At 61.6% G+C, this 24,179-nt stretch overlaps 1 protein-coding gene across 3 annotated transcripts in view; it reads left to right on the forward strand.

Annotated features, from left to right (window-relative positions):
• MAPK8IP2 (mitogen-activated protein kinase 8 interacting protein 2) overlaps positions 1-19,271 on the forward strand; it is a 62,562-nt gene extending 43,291 nt beyond the window's left edge. For 2 of the 3 annotated variants that reach the window (XM_073329050.2, XM_073329051.2), the window contains 5 exons: positions 7,901-8,010; positions 15,865-15,984; positions 16,962-17,032; positions 18,154-18,252; positions 18,758-19,271. In XM_073329050.2, coding sequence (XP_073185151.2) covers positions 7,901-8,010; positions 15,865-15,984; positions 16,962-17,032; positions 18,154-18,252; positions 18,758-18,830 — 473 coding nt within the window. In that variant the 3' untranslated portion in view covers positions 18,831-19,271. Of the gene's footprint in view, positions 1-7,900; positions 8,011-15,864; positions 15,985-16,961; positions 17,033-18,153; positions 18,253-18,757 lie in introns of those variants that run through there. The other variant, XM_073329052.2, reaches the window with a different exon arrangement.
• Positions 19,272-24,179: the final 4,908 nt, after the last annotated feature.

The raw sequence follows: 24,179 nt of genomic DNA on the forward strand, positions 1-24,179 counted from the left end.
AGGAGTAGAGATGGGGGTGGCACAGGGAACTTCCAGTGCCCGGCACCTGTGTGTGGGGGCGGGGCGGGGGGGAGCCTCAGGAGCTGCACGACTCCTGTGCTGAGAGCCAGCCTGGCTCTGACAGTCTCCACTCGAGCAGGAGGAATCCTGGTCCCTGGCAGGCAGGGCCCGGTAGGAGGCTTTCAAGCTGGCAGGGAAGAGAGAGGAGTTTTTCCTCCATTCCGGTGAGGGGGCCAGTCCTGCCTGCGGGCGCAGTGAAGCAGCGAGTGGAGTCGCTCTGACCCTGACGCTGCAGAAGAGCCTGGATGGACTGAAGTGTCTGCACCCAGTGCTGGGAGCAGGGAGACGGGCCAGGGGGGCGAGGAGGCCAGGCGAGGGCCAGCGTAAGGGGGCGCTGGGAGGCTGTGGCTCGTAGCCGGGCTGGCAGGCTGGGGTGGGGGGCAGCAAAGGGGTGAGAGCTCCAGGGAGCTGCAGTTGGACAGCGCAGGATCCTTGGTGCTAGGGCATGGGGAAAGCAGCACAGGACAGACACGCCTGGGGCCATCCGCTGCAGGAGCAGAGTGAGCCAGACCCCCTGGCCTGGCCGTGGGGTCGGGGAACCCCAGGTTTTCTTCCAGTGACTGCACATGTCCATTGCACGTAAGGTGTGTGTGCGCCCAGTGTGCCGAAGACAGAGATTTGTCCTACAGCTGCTTCTGTCTGCTCCCAGCCGAGGCCATAAAGGGCAGAGCTGCCCCGACCCCTTTGGTTCCTTCTCACTGCCTGGGGCTGGTAGTCGGAGTATCCCATGTGCAGGAGCACACGGCTGTCTTGCTCTGAAGGGGATTATTTCCCACTGAAAATCGTTTAGAAATCATTCTTAGACAGTTACTAGGACTCAGGTTTTGTCCTAGCTGGGTTTTTTCACTTCTGTTCTCCTTGTACTGGTTTGCTCTGGGTGTCAGGTATCGGGGACCTGGACTTAGCAATGCGTTAGTCTCCCGGTTACAAGCCCTGCTGTCTGTACAGTAGCTATGCCCAACAGTGACCCTGCTATTTAAAACGTTTGGGGAGAGTCGTCTCAGAGACAAGAGCCACAGCTGCAGGGGCTTCAAGACCAGAACTCAGAAGTCAAGGGAGGTGAGGCTCAGAGACTTTTGGATGGAGTGTGCTTTACGTCCCGCTTGGATCCAGGGCCATCAGTGCAGCGCAGCAGCTCAGAAGTGCCCGTCCTGACTTGTCGGACTCTCCTTGTCAAGCAGAGCTCGAGAAGACGACATTCTCCCTCTCGGGGGCCCATGAGCAAGAGGTAGAAGAGTTGCAGAGCAGCCTCTGGAATAGAGGGCTAAGAAAACCTCCTCGGCCACTAAGGAACATTGTTCTGCCTCGGCTGATACCTGGCAGAGCCGTTTGGGTGCTGAGGTTAGGGCACGAATTCTGGCTTGGTGCTCCCAGATGCTGAGGGCTAGAGACTCTACTGTGTTGGATTTGTCGACCACGGTGCAGTCCTGGGTACCGTTGAGACCGACCCCAGCTGTACTGTATCAGGGAGCCAGCCTCAACGTGCAGGGCTGTGCAACTAGGCTGGGGGGTACCGGCGACACCAGAGGACATGCCATCTCTGCTTCATCTCAGCAACTCTCTAGTTCAAAGCATGCTCTATGACTCTTCAGCTGAGGCCGGCATATCCATTCATGGGGCTATTCCTTGTCCCACTGCTCCCTTTGGAGAAAGGCCATCTCACTTCCTCAGTGCTTGGAGGGCCATTACAGCAGACTGGTGGGTGCTAAGAACTGTGGGACTGGGCTACACGCTGTAGTTTCTCTCCGGGCTTTTCAGTGGCCAATCTCATCAGGCTGTTCTCAAACAAGAGAACAGACTCTACTCGGGTTAGGAGTCATAGAGGAGGTACCGGCACAACATTGGTGAAAGCAGTTTTACTCTTGCTATTCCCTCCAAGCCAAGTCCAGGGGACCTGAGGCTTATCCTCAATCTATGAAACTTGAATAGATTCATCAAGAAGATGATGTTTTGCCTGGTTTCCCTGGTTCCGTGTATCCTTTCCGTAGGTCTTGTTGCTTGGCATGCTGCTCTCAGCATGAGAGACGCTGATTTCATGTGGCTGTCCACCTGAGCCAAAGACGTTTCCCCAGGTTCATGGCTTGTACATGCTCACTTCCACTTTACAGTCCCCACTTTGGCCTGTTGTGAGCCCCCAATGCATGGCAGTGGCGACTGATGACCTCTGGAAGATCAGTGTTCAAGTGTTCCTGTGTCTGGACAGCTGGTGGATCCAAGGCTGCTCCAGATAGCAGGTGGAAGACAACAGACAAATCCAGTCCCCATTTGACACCCCAGTCCTGCACTCTGCAAAGGACAGAGTTTATCAAGGCAGTTCTCAATTCGACAACAGCCTGCATGCCGCAGGCCAGGTTCCAAGTGACTCTGGACCTGTGCGCCCCTCTCCAGCCTCACCCTCAGACTCCTGTAAGAAATTGTCTGAGACTCCTTGGGCACATGGCGGCTTGTGCATACGTGACTCGTTATGGCAGTCGTCACCTGAGGCGCGTGCAGGAGTGACTGAAGTCTCTCTACCATCAGCTGGACGTGCTAGTTCTCATCCCTGCAAGGGTTCTAGCTTCCTTGGATTGGTGAGTGAACCTGTCCAACTTGTGCAGGGGAATTTCCTTCTCACGTCCCCTTCCCTCCATGAGCCTAGCCACATCGACATCATCCTTAGGCTGAGGAGCACACTTATGAGATCTCTGAACTCAAGGACTTAGTCAGATCCGGAGCTATCCCTACCCATGAATGTTCTCAAGCTTTGCACAGTATAGCAGGCAGGCCAGGTCTTCCTGCCACACATCAAAGGCAGTCCTTTGCACGTCCACATGGACAACCCCACAGCCATGTTTTATTTGAACAGACAGGGCAACGCCATGGGCGACAGGAAGCAGCGAACCTTTCGAAGTTCTGCACCAGGAACGCAGTCCTGCTCAAAGGGCCGCACCTCTAGGAATACAGAGCAGCCTGACAAGCCAGCTCGGCAGGTCCTTCAGGATGGGCCATGACTGGGGTCTGAAAACCAAAGTGCTCAGGTTGCCGTTTCACACTTGGTGGGCACCTGCAGTAGATCTGTGCACCATAAAGCAGAGCAGGAAGTGCGATCAGTGCTGCTGCAGGGCAGGTTACAGTCGGGGCTCCGTCCTGGACTGGCTGCTGCTCCCGAGGAAGGACAGTCTACTCTGTGCATTCCCTCCCATGCCTTTAATTCCTAAGGTGATTCTCAGGCTCAAGCAGGACTGCACCAAGTTGATCTCCATAGTCCCTGCTTGGCCCAGGCAGCACTGGTGCCCTTTATACCCTCCACTGGGAGCACGGTCAGACACTGGGTACATGTACCAGCCCAACAGGGACCGCTGTGGGAACAGCCTCCAGCTTCGGTGCACTGGGCGTGCACACACCTAATACGGAATGGAGACTTGCAACACATCGCGAAGAACAGCCACAGGATACGGGAGTAACCGTTCTGTATTGTTCTTGGAAGTGTGGCTATCGATCCCCAGAACCCGTAGAGGCCCAGATCGATGGTTTCCAAGCTGTGGTCCATGGACCTGTGGGAGGTTGCAAACCACTGAGTTAGATGGAATAAAGGGGCCAACGAGTCAAAGGTGTTAACATGACCCTGAACTATCCAGCATTAAAGAGTTTTAAATGAGGTCTGTGGCTGGGTACACAGAGACCTCCACCTCTTAGTACATGGCAAACAGACCCCGACAACTCCTTTGATCCCTTTAGTAAAGATACAGAAGAGAAGGAAACACAGTTAAAGCATTTGAAATGTAAGTATTGAGTAAGACTTTCATTTCAACAGCACCCCGGGTTCCCTTTCCCTTTAGCTTCGCAGAGCCTTTAGAAGGAAAAGCCCTTTGTCTGACAGTCTCTTAGCTGGTGCTAACCATGGTCTGTGTTCCGTTTTGGGGAAAAGAGGAGTCAGTGGAGCTGGCATTGCTGCTGATGTTGTTAAAATCCAATATCGGCTCCCAGAAGCCAAGACAAGACCAGCACAAGAGGGGAGAGGAAAGAACAGCAAAGAGAGCAGACGCGGCTTCTGCCGCTGGTGCTGACTCGCCCTTGCAACCTCATGGCTGGAAAAATACAGGCCCAGCACCCAGTCTGATTAGCCACTCTGAGACCGGCCACTTGTACCAGCATCAGGTAGTTTAGGGCAGTGGCTCTCAACTTTTCCAGACATCTGTTCCCCTTTCAGGAGGCTGATTTGTCTTGCGTACCCCAAGTTTCAACTCTCTTAAAAACGACTTGCTGACAAAATCAGACCTAAAAATACAGACGTGTCACGGCCCACTAGTACTGAACAACGGCTGACTTTCTCCTTTTCACCATATAATTATAAAACAAATCAATTGGAATATAAATATTGTACTTAAATTTCAGGGTATCGTATATAGAGCCATATAAACAAGTCATGGTCTGTATGAAATTTTAGTTTGTACTGAGTTCGCTAGTGCTTTTTATGTACTCAGTTGTAAAACCAGGCAAATATCTAGATGAGCTGACGTACCCCCTGGAAGATCTCTACATAGCCCCAGGGGTACACTTACCACTGGTTGAAGGCACTGCTTTTAGCAGACTCTTTCTGACCACAGGTTCACAGCAGTGTTCCAAACTACACAGTCTTGGCTGGCTAAGCCAAACTCCCGTTAGACAGAAGGGACAGGAGCGGGAGAGGAACAGGAGCAGGAGAGGAAAGAGGGGAACCGAGGCGGGGGAGAAAGAGGAGCGAGAGAGGAAAGAGGGGAACCGAGGCAGAGAAAGAACAGGAGCGGGAAAGGAAAGAGGGGAACCGAGGCAGGGGAGGAACAGGAGTGGGAGAGGAAAGAGGGGAACCGAGGCAGGGGAGGAAGAGGAGCGGGGGAGGAACAGGAGTGGGAGAGGAAAGAGGGGAACCGAGGCATGGGAGGAACAGGAGCGGGAGAGGAACAGGAGCGGGAGAGGAAAGAGGGGAACCACGGCGGGGGAGGAACAGGAGTGGGAGAGGAAAGAGGGGAACCGAGGCAGGGGAGGAAGAGGAGCGGGGGAGGAACAGGAGTGGGAGAGGAAAGAGGGGAACCGAGGCATGGGAGGAACAGGAGCGGGAGAGGAAAGAGGGGAACCACGGCGGGGTAGGAACAGGAGCGGGAGAGGAAAGAGGGGAACCGAGGCGGGGAGGAACAGGAATGGGAGAGGAAAGAGGGGAACTGAGGCGGGGGAGGAAGAGGAGCGGGAGAGGAAAGAGGAGAACCACGGCGGGGGAGGAACAGGAGCGGGAGAGGAAAGAGGAGAACCGAGGCGGGGGAGGAACAGGAACAGGAGCGGGAGAGGAAAGAGGAGAACCGAGGCGGGGGAGAAACAGGAGTGGGAGAGGAAAGAGGAGAACCGAGGTGGGGGAGGAACAGGAACGGGAGAAGAAAGAGGGGAACCGAGGCGGGGGAGGAAGAGGAGCGGGAGAGGAAAGAGGGGAACCGAGGCGAGGGAGGAACAGGAGCGGGAGAGGAAAGAGGGGAACCGAGGCGGGGGAGGAACAGGAGCGGGAGAGGAAAGAGGAGAACTGAGGCGGGAAGGAACAGGAGCGGGAGAGGAAAGAGGGGAACCGGGGGGAGGAAGGAACAGGAGAGGAAAGAGGGGAACCGAGGCGGGGGAGGAACAGGAGCGGGAGAGGAAAGAGGGGAACCGAGGCGGGGGAGGAACAGGAGCGGGAGAGGAAAGAGGGGAACCGAGGCGGGGGAGGAACAGGAGCGGGAGAGGAAAGAGGAGAACTGAGGCGGGAAGGAACAGGAGCGGGAGAGGAAAGAGGGGAACCAAGGCGGGGGAGGAACAGGAGCGGGAGAGGAAAGAGGAGAACCGAGGCAGGAAGGAACAGGACATGCTTTGTGGGAACGGGGGAGATGACGTCTCATGTCCCAAGCAGTGTCCAGGATTAGGCTGGAGCCAGTGACAATGGTGATGTCATCTGGGTCCCACCCTCCAGCCCATTCTGATCAGGCCTCCTGTAAGGATCAGGATGAGGGAAGTCTGGGGTCCCAGGAGATGGTGGGAGGTGCAGCCATGATTGGGAAGTTTGCTGCTTCCTGTACTCGTCTGTCAGTCATCCAGCATCATGGAACCCAGCAGCTCCCCCCTGGTCATTTTCCCCCTCCCTCCCATCTCTAAGGACCCCAGAAGCCGGTGAAGGCGGAATAGCCCCTTGTTGTTGTGTGCTCCAGTTAGATCGAATTTCCAGCACACCAATTTCAGTGCCCGGATTTCCAGTCCCACACTTCTCTTGCAGCAGGCAGGATCTTAACCCGGCCCGGGAGTTCTGCCAGGAGCCCATTTCCCTTGGGCTAATTCAGTCACTCTCTTTTCTGCCCCTTTCCCCACCGACATTTGTTGTCACTGCTTAATATGCCACATTATAAACTTGCCCTCCCTCTGCATCTGAGCTCATAGTTGGGGTACGTTTTTGCCCCATTATCGCACCAGACCAAGTACAGGAGCCCTGCCCTCCCACCCGGGCACGCGGGATGCAGAGCCGGGGCTCCAGCAGGGAGTAGCCCGTGGAGAACAGACGATAGGGAAGCTGGGAGCAGAGCCTTGTGGGGTCTCTGTTAGGTCCAGGCTTGTTTAGCATCTTCACTAGCCTGTTGCTGACACGTACAGATGATACTAAATCAAGTAAATAAAAGGTGGTTACAAGGAGGAGGGAGAAAAATTGTTCTCCTTAACCTCTGAGGACAGGACAAGAAGTAATGGGCTTAAATTTCAGCAAGGGAGGTTTAGGTTGGACATTAGGAAAAGCTTCCCAGCGTCAGGGTGGTTAAGCCCTGGGAAAAATTGCCCAGGGAGGTTGTGGAGATTTTTAAGAGCAGGTTAGACAAACACCTGTCAGGGTTGGGCTAGATAATAGGCCTGCCAGGAGTGCAGGGGACTGGACTACTTGACCTCTCGAGGTCCCTTCCAGTCCTACGATTCTAAACCAGGAGAAGCTGGGAACCCAGCGGGGCTGCGAGAGGTCAGAGCCCTGGGCAGGAACAACCCAGGAGTCAGCCCATGTCCTCAGAGGGAGGAGGAAGCCAGGAGCAGGCCTGGCTGAGAGTGTCTGAGGGGGCAGCACTGTGGTCAGGCGTTTGCTGGGGCGGCAGCGGGGGGAAAGGGCACTGCTGTTATGGGGCAGCTTTTGCAGAGGCCTCCTGTGGGGGAGCTGGGCGGGGACAGTCCCTGCCCATAGGGTTGGATGGCACCTGGGCCCCGCTCTGCTCTGGGCGGCTTCTTGCCAGTGAGAGTCTGAGAAAGTGGGCGCAGCGCGTAGAGGCTGGGCGGGCCGGCTGGCGGGGGGCTGATCTGTGCTCCCTCGCTGGTTCCCTCTCTCTGAGGTCGTGTCTGCTGTGGGAGGGGACAGCGACGGCCGCCGCATTGGGTGTAGCCACCGCAGGGCCCCGCGGGCTACAGGCCTTTAGGCACCCCTGTGTCTCAGGGAGATGATAGCTGTCTGCAGGTTGCACAGGGGGGCGCGACCCCCCAGGGAGGGACGAGGTGTCTCGGGTGGCGCGAGGGGTATCTAGGAGGAGGGGGCTGAAGTGCCTTGGCACTGAATGGCACTGGGAGGAAGTGGGGGTCCCTAGGGCAGGGCACTAGAGAACGTACCCAGTGGGCTCTTCCTGTCTCTGATGTGTATGCTTCTGCCAGCCGGGACTCCAGCGCTCCCCAGTGCCCAGCCCATCCGCAGGTATCCTGCAACCCTGCCTCCGGCTGAGTGCGTCCAATGCCTCTGGCTCCCCCCCACTCAGCGGGGCGCTGCTGGCTGGGATAAGGCCTCAAACCCCCCCCCACAACCCTTTGGTGCTGATGGTTTTCTCCAGGGCTTGCATGACTCTGTTTTCAGGTCTGAAGAGGAACCCTGGCTGGGTGGAGAGGTTCAACGTGCAGTTTCTGGGCTCTGTGGAGGTCCCACACCACCAGGGGAATGGCATCCTGTGTGCAGCCATGCAGAAGGTGAGGCAACAGCTCCGCAGGGGGCGGGCCAAGCAACGTGGGTCGCTGGAATCAAGGGACTTTGTACTTCCCAGGGAATTGCTGTTATAACCCAGGAGCTCTGGGCTTGTGGGGAGGGGTCTCCTAGCCACCCCAGTCTCAGCCTCTCCCAGCAGGGGGTGCTGTGAAGAACGGAGCAGGAGTCCTGGCTGTGGGGGCGCTCCCGGCTACCCCAGTCCCAGCCAGGGGCACTGTAGGGAATGGGGCAGGAGTCCTGGCTGTGGGGGCGCTCCCGGCTACCCCAGTCCCAGCCAGGGGCACTGTAGGGAATGGGGCAGGAGCCCTGGCTGTGGGGGGCGCTCCCGGCTACCCCAGTCCCAGCCAGGGGCACTGTAGGGAATGGGGCAGGAGTCCTGGCTGTGGGGGCGCTCCCGGCTACCCCAGTCCCAGCCAGGGGCACTGTAGGGAATGGGGCAGGAGTCCTGGCTGTGGGGGCGCTCCCGGCTACCCCAGTCCCAGCCAGGGGCACTGTAGGGAATGGGGCAGGAGCACTGGATGTGGGGGGCGCTCCCGGCTACCCCAGTCCCAGCCAGGGGCACTGTAGGGAATGGAGCAGGAGCCCTGGCTGTGGGGGGTGCTCCCAGCTACCCCAGTCCCAGCCAGGGGCACTGTAGGGAATGGGGCAGGAGCACTGGATGTGGGGGGCGCTCCCAGCTACCCCAGTCCCAGCCAGGGGCACTGTAGGGAATGGGGCAGGAGCCCTGGCTGTGGGAGCACTGTACTTTGCAAAGCAGTGACTCTGCCAGGGGCTACAGGTCGTGGTGGAAACCAGCTGAACGTGAGCTCTGGGGCGCTGTAGGGTGACTAGACAGAAAATGTGAAACATCAGGATGGGGGAGGGAAATAGTTCCCTACTGAAGACAAAGCCCCTAACATCGGGTCGTCTGGTCACCCGTGGGAGCCGAAAGCCATTGAACAAAGCCACGGGCCCTGTGGGTGATGGAAGCCAGGCATCTGGTTGCTATTATTACTCCAAGCCTGCCGCAGCCCAGCACCCTCGTTCCAGCAGCCCTGTGCGAGCTCCCAGGGTGGTGGGTCACTAAGAAAGGCAGCGCAGTCCCCAGCCCTACCAGCGGCAGAGGAGTGAGTCGCGCAGAGGTCCGACCCCCACAAGTCAGACAGTCCCCGGGCAGGCGGGGCCCAGTTCTCATGTCCACTCATCGAAAGGGTGTGGAGAAACTGGAGAGGGTCCAGAGAAGAGCCAGGAGAATGACTAAAGGGTGAGAAACCCGCCTTAGAGGGAGAACCAACAGGGGCTCCCTCTGGTTAGCTCAACAAAGAAGGTGAAGGGGTGACTTGGTCCCAGTCTGTTTACGAGTATCTCCCTTGGGAGAAGGGTTTTGCTAGCTGACAGCTCTTGAGTCTAGCAAAGACGCAACAAATCCAGTGGCTGGCAGCTTGGAGCGAGGCCCATTCACCTGGAAATAGGGGCCCGCTTTTACCAGTGAGGGCAATTAACCACTGATGGCTGCTCCCTCACTCGGAGATCGGGTGGGTCTGTCTCAGAGACACTCGGCCAGAAGGGTTGGGCTGGATGCAGGAAGCACGGGGCGAGGGTCTCTGGTCGGTGTTACTGTGACGCAGCAGGGAGGGGAGAGTGTTGACCTGGGAATGTGGCAGGGGAGTTTCACTGGGGATGGGAGACCTGAGAGCCTGTCACCTGAGCCAGGAAGGGGAGGGGGAGATAACACCTCTGCCTGGGAAACTGGACAAAGGCTGCAGGAGGGAGCCTGCTGGGGGGGGGGGTTAGTTTCAGTTTGGGGCTGGGTGGAGGAACACAGGGAACCCCAGGACTGGGGTCTCAGCTCCCTGCTCCCCCAGAAGGACTTGACTGAGGGGTCCTGGTTGTACCCACAAGCTCTGTTTTGGACTGTGTTCCTGTTGTCCAATGAACCTTCTGTTTTACTGGCTGGCTGAGAGTCTCAGTGGATCCCAGGAAGAGGGGTGCAGGGCCTGGACTCCCCCACACTCCGTGACAACTGGTGGCAGAGGTGGGATGTACTGCACCCCGTGAACGGCGCTTCCTGCAGTAAGTGACTGGGGAGCAGTAAAACGAAGGGGGATTGACAGGGACCAGGCGTGCTGAAGATCCAGAGAGAGACGGTTTCAGGGGGCGGTTAACCCCTGGGAGTGTGTGACCAGAGAGAAGGACTGTTGCAGTAACAGGGTCCCCCGGGGGATTGCAGCGAGCGGTCCCATGGGCGGAGGAGTCAGCAGCTCGACCCTGGCAAAGAGGTGGTGACCTCAAGAAGGACTGGCACACGAGGGGTTCTCCCTGGAAACCGTGGAAAGCTGCCTGGCCTGTGAGTGGCCAGCAGGGAGATGTACGCTAAACGCCTTAAGAGCGACCTGGTGGAGCTGTGCAGGCAGAGGGGGCTGCGCATCGGGAGGTCCACCAAGGAACAGCTGATTGCCCAGTTGGAGGAGAAGGATCACTTGGATGACCCGATCCCTGTCCCGGAGGGAAGCCGCCTGTCGGACGCAGCGTGGGCCCTGGGGCCTGACCGGGCTGGGAGGGGTCAGACTGCTGCCGAGGGGTCAGACTGTACCTAGGGGAGGGGTTGGGGGAAGCCCAGCGAATACCGAGGGCACTCTGACCCCGGCAGCCAGCAGGGGATCCTCCCGGCGGAGCTCCCCATCCCTGGAGCGGAGGCGGCTGGAATGGGAGAGGGAGATGAAAATGATTTAACTGGGAATTGGTCCTGCTTCGAGCAGGGGGTTGGACTAGATGACCTTCTGGGGTCCCTTCCAACCCTGATATTCTATGATTCTATGAGAGAGCTGGAGGATCATGAAAAGCAGCATCAGCATGAGGAGAAGCAACATCAGCATGAGCAGGAGGAGAAGGAGAAACAATGCCAGCATGAAGAGAAGCAGAGACAGCATGAACTGGAGCTGGCCAGGCTGAGGAGCAGTGGGGCCGCGGCTGCAGTGAGTGAGGGGGGACCCAAGACTGCAGGGAGCTTTGATAAGTGCTTCCTGGCCCAGCGGAAGGAGGGGGAGGACATAGATAGCTTCCTGACGGCCTTTGAGAATGCCTGCAAGATGCACAGGGTTGACCCTGCAGACAGGCTCCAGTTCCTCACCCCCTTACTGGACCCCAAAGCCGTGGAGGTGTACAGCCGGATGACAGGGGTGGAGGCAGGGGACTATGAACTGTTCAAACAGGCCCTGCTCCGTGAGTTTGGGCTGACCCCCGAGATGTACCGGAGAAGGTTCTGGAGTCAGCGTAAAACGCCTGAGGTCACCTACCTACAACTGGTCAACCGGATGCAGGGGTATGCCCGCAAGTGGACAGCTGGGGCCCGAGCTAAAGAGGACCTGCTTGACCTAATCGTACTGGAGCAACTGTATGATCAGTGCCCTTCCGACCTGAGGCTGTGGCTGGTGGACAAAAAGCTCGAGAACCCCCAGCACGCAGGGCAGCTGGCCGACGAGTTTGTGAACAGTCGGTCAGGGGGTAGCAGGGAGGAGTCCCAAAAGAACAGGCCCCCCCAATGCAGAGAGAGAGTCACCATGGGACCTCCCACCAGGGAAATAGGGAGAACCCCCTCCAAAGGGGAACGCCTGGCATTGGGCCCTTCCGACCCACTCGAGGGGACCAACGTGACCTGAGCTGCTATCACTGTGGCCAGAGAGGCCACATACGGTCCCAGTGCCCCAGGCTCAGGGACAGACTGAACAGACCCAACCTACCCAGGGTTAACTGGGTAGGGACCCAGCTGGACGAGGGGCAGACGACCCAGGGAAGGGGGGCTACCAGTTTACCACCTGCTCAGGAGGGAAGAGTACCCCAGGCCAGCTCCGCCAGAGGGCTGGAGGCTCTGGACTCAGGGTGCTCAGTTTACAGGGTGGGCGCGGGGCTGTCCCTCCGGAGAGAGTGCCTTGTTCCCCTGGAGGTGGATGGGAGGAAGGTCAATGGATACTGGGATACGGGCGCGGAGGTGACGCTGGCCTGGCCCGAGGTGGTGGCCCCAGATCGGGTGGTGCCCAACACCTACCTGACCCTGACAGGGGTGGGCGGGACCCCATTTAAGGTGCCCGTGGCAAGGGTACACCTGAAATGGGGGGCCAGGGAGGGCCCCAAGGATGTGGGGGTGCACCACCATTTGCCCACTGAGGTTTTGATAGGGGGAACCCAGAGGACTGGCCAAGCAAGCCCCAGACCGCCCTAGTTGTGACCCGTAGCCAGAGCCGGCGAGGGGCACTGCGCCCTGACCTCGGGGAGGGTACCACACCAGAGGCTCAGGACCCTACCCTGGTGGGGAGGGAGGGCCGAGGGGCCCGGCTCAGAGAGGCTGAGGCCTCAGACCTGGCCACTGAGGGGGAACCGGGCCCCGTCCCTTCCCCAGCCGCTGAGTTCCAGGCCGAGTTGAGGAAAGATCCCTCCTTGTGGAAGCTCAGGGACCTGGCCGACCTCAGGGTGGTACGGACCATGAGGAGAGGCTGCCAGGAGAGGTTCCTGTGGGAGAAGGGGTTCCTGTACCGAGAATGGGCTCCCACAAGGGAAGTAGAGTCCTGTGGGATCAGGAGGCAGCTGGTGGTCCCCCAGAAGTATCGCCGCAGGCTCCTGTCCCTGGCCCATGACATCCCCCTCGCAGGGCACCAGGGAATCCGGCGCACCCGGCAGAGGTTGCTACAGAACTTTTACTGGCCCGGGGTCTTTACCACGGTCCGGCAGTATTGCCGATCCTGTGACCCCTGTCAGAGGGTGGGGAAGGCCCGGGACAAGGGGAAAGCAGCTTTGAGACCTTTGCCCATCATAGAGGAGCCTTTCCAGAAGGTGGCCATGGACATCGTGGGGCCTCTCAGCAGGACGACCCGGTCGGGGAAGAAATACATTCTGGTGGTGGTAGATTTTGCCACCCGCTACCCCGAGGCAGTGCCCTTAGCTTCCATTGAAGCCGACACCGTGGCCGACGCGCTCCTGACCATTTTCAGCCGAGTGGGGTTCCCCAAGGAAGTCTTGACAGACCAAGGCTCCAACTTCATGTCGGCCCTGCTCCGGTGCTTGTGGGAGAAATGTGGGGTCCGGCACGACTGGGCCTCAGCTTATCACCCCCAGTCCAATGGGCTGGTGGAGAGGTTCAATGGGACGCTAAAGATGATGCTGAAAACCTTTATGAACCAGCACCCGCAGGATTGGGACAAGTACTTACCTCACCTGCTGTTCGCGTACAGGGAGGTGCCCCAGGAGTCGACCGGATTTTCGCCTTTCGAACTGTTATATGGCAGGAGGGTGAGGGGCCCCCTGGACCTGATGAGAGACGAGTGGGAGGGGAAGGCCACTCCCGATGGAGAGTCAGTGGTGGAGTATGTCCTGATCTTCCGAGAGAGACTGGCTGAACTCATGGGCCTGGCCAGGGAGAATCTGGCCCGAACCCAGAGGAAGCAGAAGGTCTGGTATGACCGCAGGGCACGGGCCCGTGCCTACGCCACCGGGGATCCGGTGATGGTTCTCATCCCTGTGAGAAAGAACAAACTACAGGCCGCCTGGGAGGGCCCTTTCAAGGTCGTCAAGCAGCTAAACGAGGTAAACTGTGGTGGAGCTGTCGAACCGGGCGCACCACCGCCGGGTGTGCCATGTGAATATGATGAAGCCATATTATGCCAGGGGGAATGTGGTGTTGGCCGTGTGTGGACAGTGGGAGGAGCAGGGAGACAACCCTTTAGTAGATCTATTCCCTGGGACCAGAGCTGGTTCCCCCCTGGAAACAATTCCCCTCTTGGATCAGCTAACCCCTGCCCAGCAAGCTGAGGTCAGGGGGGTGCTGCATCCGTACCGACCGCTGTTTTCCAACCAGCCTGGACGCACTAATCTGACTGTCCACTGGGTGCAGACAGGGTCGCACCCGCCGATAAGATGCTCCCCCTTCCGAGTCACAGGGAAAACTGCTCAGGACCTGGAAAGAGAGGTCCGGGACATGCTGGCTTTGGGGGTGATCCAGCCATCGGCCAGCCCTTGGGCCTCGCCGGTGGTGCTGGTCCCCAAAAAGGATGGGTCGGTCCGGTTCTGTGTGGACTATCGGAAGCTCAATGCCATCACTGTATCGGATGCCTACCCCGTGCCCAGGCCGGACGAGCTCCTAGACAAGCTGGGAGGAGCTCGGTACCTCACCACCATGGACCTTACAAAGGGCTACTGGCAAGTGCCGCTGGATGCAGATGCCTGGCTGAAATCAGCCTTTATCACCCCTCTGAGTTCCTGACCCTGCCTTTCGGCCTCAAGGGAGCGCCGGCCACCTTCCAGCGCCTAGTGGACCAGCTCCTGAGGGGGATGGAGATTTTTGCCGTGGCATATATTGATGACATCTGTGTCTTTAGCCAGACCTGGGAGGACCAGGTGTCCCAGGTTAGACAAGTGCTGGACCGACTCCAGGGGGCTGGTCTGACTGTAAAAGCGGAGAAGTGCAAGGTGGGAATGGCGGAAGTATCTTACCTGGGCCATCGGGTGGGGAGCGGCTGCCTAAAGCCGGAACCAGCTAAGGTGGAGGTGATCAGAGACTGGCCCGCTCCCCACACCAAAAAGCAGGTCCAAGCCTTTATTGGGATGGCAGGATACTATCGAAGGTTTTTGCCCCACTTTAGCGCCATAGCCACCCCCATCACTGAGCTATGCAAGAAGGGGAAGCCAGACAAGGTGGTCTGGACCGAGCAGTGCCAGGAGGCTTTCCAGGTGCTGAAGGAGGCTCTGGTCAGTGGCCCAGTTCTGGCAAACCCAGACTTTGACAAGCCCTTTATGGTGTTCACCGACGCCTCCGACACGGGACTGGGGGTGGTGTTAATGCAGGAGGATGAAAAGGGGGAGAGACACCCCATCGTGTACCTGAGCAAGAAGTTGCTACCCCGGGAGCAACACTACGCGACCATCGAGAAGGAGTGCCTGGCCCTGGTGTGGGCCCTCAAGAAACTAGAGCCCTTTCCCCTCCGGCGACACTTCACCGTCTACACCGACCACTCTCCCCTGACCTGGCTGCACCAGATGAAAGGAGCCAACGCCAAACTCCTGAGGTGGAGCCTGCTCCTGCAGGATTACGACATGGACGTGGTCCACGTGAAGGGAAGTGCCAACCTGATAGCGGATGCGCTGTCCCGGAGAGGGGGCCCCGAACTTCCCCGGGTCGCTGGTCAGCGTGACCCCGCTCAGTTCAGTCTCGAAGGGGGGAGAGATGTGACGATGTGACTCAGCAGGGAGGGGGGAGTGTTGACCTGGGAATGTGCCCTGGGGAGGGGAGACCTGAGAGCCTGTCACCTGAGCCAGGACGGGGAGGGGGAGGTAACACTTCTGCCCGGGAAACTGGACAAAGGCTGCAGGAGGGAGCCTGCTGGTGGGGTTTTGGTTTCAGTTTTGGGCTGGGTGGTGGAATGCAGGGAACCCCAGGGCTGGGGTCTAAGCTCCCTGCCCCCCAGAAGGACTTGACTGAGGGGTCCTGGTTGTACCCACAAGCTCTGTTTTAGACTGTGTTCCTATTGTCCAATAAGCCTTCCCTTTTACTGGCTGGCTGAGAGTGAATCTCAGGAAGAGGGGTGCAGGCCCCAGACTACCCCACACTCTGTGACAGTTACCCAGGGGATCAGAATAAGTTTCTGACTCGAGCGGCACTGCAGGGAGTGGGGCAGGAGTGCTAGCTGCGGGGGAGCTTCTGGCAACTCCTGTCTGGCCTGGCTGCCGGGGGCACTGGACGGTGGGAAGCATGCCTGCAGAAGGTGGGTCCAGTGCGTGCGGCCATCTCGGCTATTCCTGACTAGCAGCCTGTTTCCATTGCTCCAGCCTGGCCCCTTCCTCCCGCTTACACTCTCCCTGGGCATTTCCAGATCGCCACCACCAGGAAGCTGACGGTGCATTTGCGCCCACCGGCCACTTGTGACCTGGAGATAATGCTGCAGGGCATCAAGCTGATCCTGACCGTGAATGAGTACAGCCGGGACGACGAGGTGAGGGTGGGTGGGGAGCTCTGGGATGGGGCGGGGGCAGCGGCCGTTGGCTGGATGATTGGCTGCAAACACCTAGAAGATAATGAGGTGATAAGTAACAGTCAGCATGGATTTGTCAAGAACAAATCCTGTAAAACCAACCTGATAGCTTTCTTTGACAGGGTAACAAGCCTTGTCGAGAGGGGGGAAGCGGTAGAAGTGGTATAATTTGACTTTGGTAAGGCTTTTCATATGGTCTCAAATGACCTTCTCATACACAAACTAGGGAAATGCAATAGAGCTACTCTAAGGTGGGTGCATAAAGGGTTGAAAACCATTCCCAGAGGGTAGTCATCAGTGGTTCACAGTCAGGCTGGAAGGACAGAACGAGTGGGGTCCCGCAGGGATCGGTTCTGGGTCTGGTTCTGTTCAATATCTTCATCAATGAGTTAGATAATGACATAGAGAGTACACTTATAAAGTTTGTGGATGATACCAAGCTGGGAGGGGTTGCAAGTGCTTTGAGGGATAGGATTAAAATTCAAACGGATCTGGACAAACTGGAGAAATGGTCTGAAGCGTGGCAAGGGGTGCCCACGGCCTCATGCAGGAAGTGCACAAGGATCAGACCGAGTTGCAGCAACAGGAAATTTGGCTAGCTGGAGCCAGGCCAGGGGCAGGAACTGGAGTGACAGTGACACAGGCCAAACCCTTGTCCCCATGTCTGACAGAAGAAGGCTTTGAAAGGGCCCGGTCCGAGTGGAGAGACGGGGCCCGGCCCGAGGCGGAGAGAGTGGGGGGGCCAGAGGGGGTCATGTGTCAGACAGGAGGTGAAAGCGGGAGAGTTAGACACACACCGAATAAGGCTAAAGCTGGTACAACGGGGAAGAGACGCTCTGACGAGGGCGTGGGGGTCTGACAGACAGAAGGACGGGGCGCCCTCTCACTAGAGGGGGCGGCAGGGCTCAGATCGTCTCTGACTGCTGCTTCCTTTTCAGTTGGAGCGATGCAGCCACTTCTTCCAGATGAAGAACATCTCCTTCTGCGGCTGCCACCCCAGGAACAGCTGGTGAGAGGCCCCCGCCCGGCAGGAACGGGGCAAACCAGCAGCACAGTGCAGCAGCTGGTTACCCAGGGTCAGGGCTCTGGAGATGGCCTCCAGCCCAACACACTCATCCTACCCTGCCCTGCCCAGCCTGTGCCCCACGGAGCCCCCCCGCCTCTGCCCCCGCCCAGCCTGTGACCCCGGGAGCCCCCCCGCCTCTGCCCCTGCCCAGCCTGTGACCCCGGAGCCCCCCCGCCTCTGCCCCCGCCCAGCCTGTGCCCTCCGGAGCCACCCACCGCCTCTGCCCGCGCCCAGCCTGTGCCCCCCGGAGCCCCCCCGCCTCTGCCCCCGCCCAGCCTGTGCCCCCGCCCAGCCTGTGCACCCTGGAGCCCCCCTGCCTCTGCCCCCACCCAGCCTGTGCCCCCGGGAGCCTCCCACACCTCTGGCCCTGCCCAGCCTCTGACCCTGGAGCCCCCCCCCACCCAGCCTGTGCCCTCCGGAGCCACCCACCGCCTCTGCCCCGCGCCCAGCCTGTGCCCCCTGGAACCCCCCCGCCTCTGCCCCCGCCCAGCCTGTGCACCCTGGAGCCCCCTGCCTCTGCCCCCGCCCAGCCTGTGCCCCCGGGAGCCTCCCATGCCTCCGACCCCGCCCAGCCTCTGACCCCGGAGCCCCCCCCCGCCCAGCCTGTGCCCCCTGGAGCCCCCCCCGCCCTCTGCCCCCCCCAGCCTGTGCCCCCCGGAGCCCCTCCCCACTTCTACCCCCGCCCAGCCTGTGCCCCCCGGAGCCGCCCCCCGCCTCTGCCCCCGCCCAGCCTGTGCCCCCAGAGCCCTCCCCGCCTCTGCCCCCCCAGCCTGTGCCCCCCGGAGCCCCTCTCCCCGATGTGCTGAGATGCGGGGGGGTCCCATCCCTGAACCATGGCAATAGTTTACTGCAGTTGCTTCGGCTCCTGAATCTTGTCTGCTGTTGTGCAAAACTGGGGTGCGAGGGGGGCTTTGGGGATCATGGGTCTTCTCCAGCCCCTCTGCTGACTTCCCTACAGCCCCGTGGGGCAGCCCTGGGCTCCTGGGGTCTGATCACCGCACAGCAAGCAGGCCGGCCCTGGTGCCTCTCTGGGGCTCTGCTCTGATGCTCCCTTTGTGCTGCAGTTACTTCGGGTTCATCACCAAACATCCCGTGCTCAGCCGCTTCGCCTGCCACGTCTTCGTCTCCCAGGAGTCCATGCGGCATGTCGCCGAGTGTGTCGGGTGAGCTGGGGTAGGGGGCCTGCGGGAAGGGGGGGCTGGGAGCTGAGCTACAGAGGGAGCAGGGGGAACCTGGGAGCTGGAGTTATGGGGTCCCAGGGTTTGCCCCGGCCCTTGCAGTGTGGCCCCCTCCCCCACGGGGTTTGCCCCGGCCCATGGCTGGCCTGCGGCGTGGCCCCCCTCCCCCACGGGGTTTGCCCCGGCCCGTGGCTGGCGTGTGGCGTGGCCCCTCTCCCCCACGGGGTTTGCCCCGACCCGTGGCTGGCGTGCGGCGTGGCTCCCTCCCCCACGGGGTTTGCCCCGGCCCGTGGCTGGCCTGCGGCGTGGGCCCCCCACCCACGGGCGCGCTATCTCAGAGTGCTGGCCTGCGGCGTGGCCCCCTCCCCCACGGGTGTTTGCCCCAACCCGTGGCTGGCGTGCGGCGTGGCTCCCTCCCCCATGGGGTTTGCTCCCGGCCCGTGGCTCACGTGCTGTCTGCCCCCCGCTCACCGTGTCCCTTGCCTTGCAGCCGGGCGTTTCAGGAATATTACCAGGAGCACCTGGAGTACGCCTGCCCCACAGAGGACATTTACCTGGAGTAAGGGCGCGAGTCACTGCAGCTCCTGCTTCCGCCCCCCGTCTAGCCCCACAGATGGCCAGAGACTCTGTCTGACCCCACAACCAGCCGGCTTGGACCCTCCTTCCGCACACGCTGCGGCCCCCACCCCCCGCACAGACTCGCTGCCCATCCTCACTGCTTCTCCCTGGGGGCCCGGAGAGCCGGCTGCTCCTCCCTGAGCTGGGGCTGGAGGGCAGGCCCATCCCAGGCGGGGCAGGCTTTGGCGGGGGGCACCCAGCCCTGGCCGGCCCCTTCCCCCGTGGCTGATGGGAGCGGAGCCCAGGGGGCCTGAGGATAGACTGCGCCGCAGGGGCACCTGCCTCAGTGACCCACGCTAAGGCATGGAGGGCACAAGGGCTGGGCCGGGCAGCTGCCCCCTGCAGCAGGCTCCCCGGGGAGGGGCTGGCGGGGGAGGGAGAGAGCACAGGGAGTGGGGGAGGGGCCGGCGGGGCAGAGGGAGGACGCGGGGGGCCGGCGGGGGCAGAGGGAGGACGCAGGGAGTGGGGGAGGGGCCGGCAGGGAAAGAGGGAGAGCTCAGGGAGTGGGGGAGGGGCCGGCGGGGGCAAAGAGGGGATGCAGGGAGTGGGGAAGGGGCCGGCGGGGGCAGAGGGGGATGCAGGGAGTGGGGGAGGGGCCGGCGGGGGCAGAGGGGATGCAGGGAGTGGGGGAGGGGCCGGCGGGGGCAGAGGGGGATGCAGGGAGTGGGGGAGGGGCCGGCGGAGGAGGGAGAGAACACAGGGAGTGGGGGAGGGGTCAGCGGGGGCAGAGGGGGGACGCAGGGAGTGGGGGAGGGAGAGAGCACAGGGAGTGGGGGAGGGGGCCGGCGGGGGCAGAGGGAGGACGCAGGGAGTGGGGGAGGGGCTGGCAGGGAAAGGGGGAGAGCTCAGGGAGTGGGGGAGGGGCTGACGGGGGCAGAGGGGGGACGCAGGGAGTGGGGGGAGGGAGAGAGCACAGGGAGTGGGGGAGGGGCCGGCGGGGGCAGAGGGGGGACGCAGGGAGTGAGGGTGGGGCCGGCGAGGGAGAGCTCAGGGAGTGGGGAGTTGGCAGGGGTTGGGGAAGTGCAGAGTGGGGGGAGGGGCATGGGGCTGGTGGTTCAGTGGCTTTCTGCCCCCCCCACTCTACAACCTGTTCCAGCCCCCCCGGCTGGGCCCTGCCTGGCCCGCTCCGTGGCTGTGGCCACCCCTCTGGCCGTGGCCGGCACCTGACTCGGGGGGGGGGGGGCTCATTGTTCAGACCCTGCACTGAGGGTCCGAGGTCACGGGAAGGGGCCTGAGGCCACGCCTGGAGTGGGGGAGGGGTGCCGGCGCGGAGGTGAGCCTGGTCTGGGCCCCTCCAGCCTTTACATCAGGCTTCACCCCCCCACTGCTCCCCCCGGCTGTCTCATCCCCCACAACCCCCCACAACGGCCCCTGGGCCAGCTTATCCCCCCCCAATGACCCCGTGCCAACTCATCCCCCCCCCCAGGCCCCCCAAAGGCCCCTGGGCCGGCTCATCCCCCATGACCCCCCCAGTGATGTGAACCCCTGGGCTAAGTCCTCCCCACCACCACCTGCACCTGGCAACCTGTGTCCCCCGCCCCCCAAGGTGCGGCGCTGACCCCGGGCCACTTGGCCTCTGCCGTGCTCAGGGCCGTGCCCTGCCTGGCCCCCCGGCCAGTGCCCCCTGCCCGGGAATGTGTCTCTGTCAGGGCACCCGCCGTAGCCACGTGGGGCTGGCCCAGGGGCAGGCCCGGCCAGGGGATGGGGCCGGTCTGAGCTCTCTGGGGCAGCCTGGGGGCGGGGGTGCAGGAGGGGCTTTGCACCTGTGCCGGGGCCACCAGGGAGCGGGGGGGCTGGTTCGTGGCCCCCCATCCTGCACCACCACCGGAGCAGCTCGGGCGGTTACATCGGACACCCCAAGAGCCCACGTCACGAGCCCGTGGCTACGAAGCCAGCTCTGGCTGGAGCCCCGGGGCGGCTGGAGCGATAGGGCCTGTGAGCTGAGCTCCTGCAGCTGCCGTCAGGCCCCTCTGGGCGCGCGCCCAGCAACTCTGCCCGGCTCTCCCTGCCCCGCTGCTGTGCCTGTCGCTTGCCAGCCTGCGTGTCTCTCCGCCCAGTGCTCGCTTCGCGCCCATAGCCCCCCGCCGCCCTGCGCACGCCGGCCCCACGACGCGAGCCCCCCGGGCCTCCGGAGCGGCTGTGATTGTACAAAACCCCGGGTCACGATTCTCCCCCTCACGGCCGCCGCCTGGCGGGTCTTTCGAGAAATAAAGATATGCTTGTGCGACCGCGAGGGCTGGGCCCGTCTGTCAGCCGCCCCAGAGCCGGGCTGTGCAGCCCAGCGGGGCACCCCACGCCGGGCCGCGGAGGGCTGCGTGTGCTCAGCCGTTCGGGGGCGCCGGGGGGAGGGGGCACAGCCAGGGGTCCTGTCTCAGGCCCTCTGAAGGGGTGTAACACGCGCAGGCAGACTAGGCTCCTCCCTCTAGTTCACGCCGGCCAACCCGCCCGACCACCCCTGAAATGCAGCCACCTCTGGGGCGGGAGGTAGCCGCTGTTTAACAACGATACGAAGGTTTCAGAGGAGCCGCCGTGTTAGTCTGTGTCCGCAAAAAGAACAGGAGGACGTGTGGCACCATGGAGACTAACCCATTTATTTGAGCATCAGCTTTCGTGAGCTACGGCTGAATGCATCTGATGAAGTGAGCGGTAGCTCACGAAAGCTGATGCTCAAATAAATGGGTTAGTCTCCATGGTGCCACACGTCCTCCTGTTCTTTTTGCGAACGCTACGAAGAGCAGCTGCCGGATGCAGTCAGGGCCCAGGTTCCAGGCTGAGGCTGCCCTGAGGCCAGGGACACCAGGCTTTGGTGCTGGGGATCAGGCCCACGCTGAGCTGGGCCTTTGGGTTCCTGTCACAGCGGGGCCCCAGCTATGCCAGGCATCCGTCCGCGTGCAGCCAGAGCCGGGCCCCACCTTCGCCATCCCCCTCGCCACCGCCCACGGGGGTGGGGGGCGCAAGCTGCAGCCCTCTCAGCACACAGCTCCGTGGGGTGGGCCTGGCAGCTGGCCGGGCACGCTGCTGGGTCTCCAGCATCACGCCACGCCCCGGGGCAGCCCGGCCCGCTGAGCTGTAGGAGGGCCCAGCAGGCACAGCCTAAAGGGATGGCAGCTAGCGGGTGGGTAACTGGCCCATTGGCAAGGGGCCGCCTGCTCAGGCCCCGCCTAGCCCAGCCTGTCCGGGTCGGGGCAGGGGTGTAGCTAGCAGGGTCTCCCCCTGGACCCCCCTCACAGGCAGCCCACCACACATGCAGGGTTACAGACGTCCCTGGCTTGGCCCCTTGGGCTGTTCCCCTCTGCAGGGCCTGCACCAGGCTGCCCACGCACCCCTGGTCTGACGGTGGGGGCCCCTCAGCAGCAGGCACAGAGCCCAAACCTTATGCCATGCAGGCCTGCTGCCCCACGGCCTTCCTGACTCGCACCCCCCATGCCGCACCGGTCTCCCTAGACCAGTTCCCAGCTGCCACTGAGCAAAGCCCAACATGGCACAGCAAATGGGGCTTGACAGTGGGACGAAGTGGGGGATTTTCCGAGTGCTTGGCATGAACATTGTGTGGGGCTCAGTTTCCCCGTTTGCTGTGTGTGTAACAAGGGGGTGGGAGAGGAAATTTGTTGTTGCAGGAGACCAGGCATGACCTCGCTTAGCAGCTGGGATCCCAGACAAGTGCCTGGAGATGGGGAACCCTAGCGACCGGTGACCTGGTGACCGAGAGGCCCACCCCAGCTTGGCCCTCAGCCGGTTCTGGCCAGTGGGAGGACAAAGGGCTGAGGGGAGAGGACCCCGGTGACCTGACCAGCCGGTTCCAGCCAGTGGGGAACAAAGGATGGAAGAGAGGAGGCCCAGACAACCTGTTTGCCTGGGACCGAAGACAAAGGACAGGGGAGAAGCTGTTGGGGGAGATGATCTAGGATGATTGGCTGGAAAGAGGGAGTGGCTGGACTGGGGTGAGAGAGCAGCCAGAGCCCACCTGGATGCAGGAGAGACCTAGATGTACTGACTGAGGGTTGCTAGGGCCAAGGGCCCAGAGAGTTTCCTAGGCTCGGTTCAGATGCTCAATAAACCTTCCTGTTTTATGCTGCCCGAGCGTCACTCCAGTCTAGAGATCAGGGTTGCATTATTCCCTCTGGGAGTGGAGGCCCCGGGGGTCCAGAGCCAGGGGACTCCCTGAGGGGGCCCACGGCGAGGGTTGTCAACGGTCTAGCCCCACCCCTTCCCTGTAGCCCTGCCCCCCCACTACATTCCACCTCCCTCAGTGGTTCGCTCTCCCCCACCCTCACTCACTTTCACTGAGCTGGGGGAGGGGGTTGGCGTTGCGGGAGGGCTGTGGGCACTAACTGGGGGTTCGGCTGGGGATGAGGGGTTTGGGGTGCAGGAGAGGGCTCCGGGTTTAGGGGGTGCTCAGGGCTGGGGCAGGAGGTTTGGGCATGAGCTCCCGGTCAGCAGCGCAGCAGGGCTAAGGCAGGCTTCCTATCTGTCCTGGCACTGTGCCGCATCCTGGAAGCGGCCAGCAGCGGGTCCAGCTCGAGGCAGGCGGGGCGGGGGGGGGGGGGGGGCAGGAGGCTCAGTGTGCTGCTCTCGCCTGCAGGCACCGCCCCCCCGCAGCTCCCATTGGCCGCGGTTCCCGACCAATGGGCGTGTGGAGCTGGTGCTCAGGGCGGGGGCAATGCACGGAGCCCAGTGGACAGCCCCCCCCCACCGCCCCGCCTAGGAGCCGCACCTTAGCACAGCCGACCAGAATGCTGCGGTACTGGCCGGCGCCACGAGGGCCCGTTTGACTGGGCGTGCCGGACGGAAACCGGAGCCCTGGCAACCCCACCTGCGGTAGGAGACAGGAGACAGGCGTGCTGACGGCTCAGGGGAGGTGGAGGGGCCCACGGCTTAACCCCCCGAGAGAGCGTGCCCCGCCCCGAGAAGGGCTGTCGCACTGAAGGGGTCCGCACGGAGCTGAGCGAGCACGGGGCCCGCGAGTCCGTGACAGATCTCACAGTGTCATTTCACATGGGGGCTCTTCCGCCAGTGCGGCTGTTTCCTGCAGGGTCCCGCCGGGGTTGGGCCTTGGCCCTCCCACAGCTTGGTGAGTGGAGACAAGGCCAGGCACCATCCACAGAGCGTGCTGGTTCCCTTGGTGAGCTGGCCACATGCAAACTACACGTATGGCAAGGTGGCCACATGCGTGGCCATGCAACTACCAGCACAGCTAGCCCGTGTTGGATTCCCGCCTGCTCCTGCCCTGGACTCCGGCCCCACTGGCCCCTTGGAGCCCTGCAGAGCCATGTCTGCAGGAGGGAGTTGTACCC

The sequence above is a fragment of the Lepidochelys kempii genome, chromosome 1 (genome assembly GCF_965140285.1).
Source record: "Lepidochelys kempii isolate rLepKem1 chromosome 1, rLepKem1.hap1, whole genome shotgun sequence".
Classification (NCBI taxonomy): Eukaryota; Metazoa; Chordata; order Testudines; family Cheloniidae; genus Lepidochelys; species Lepidochelys kempii.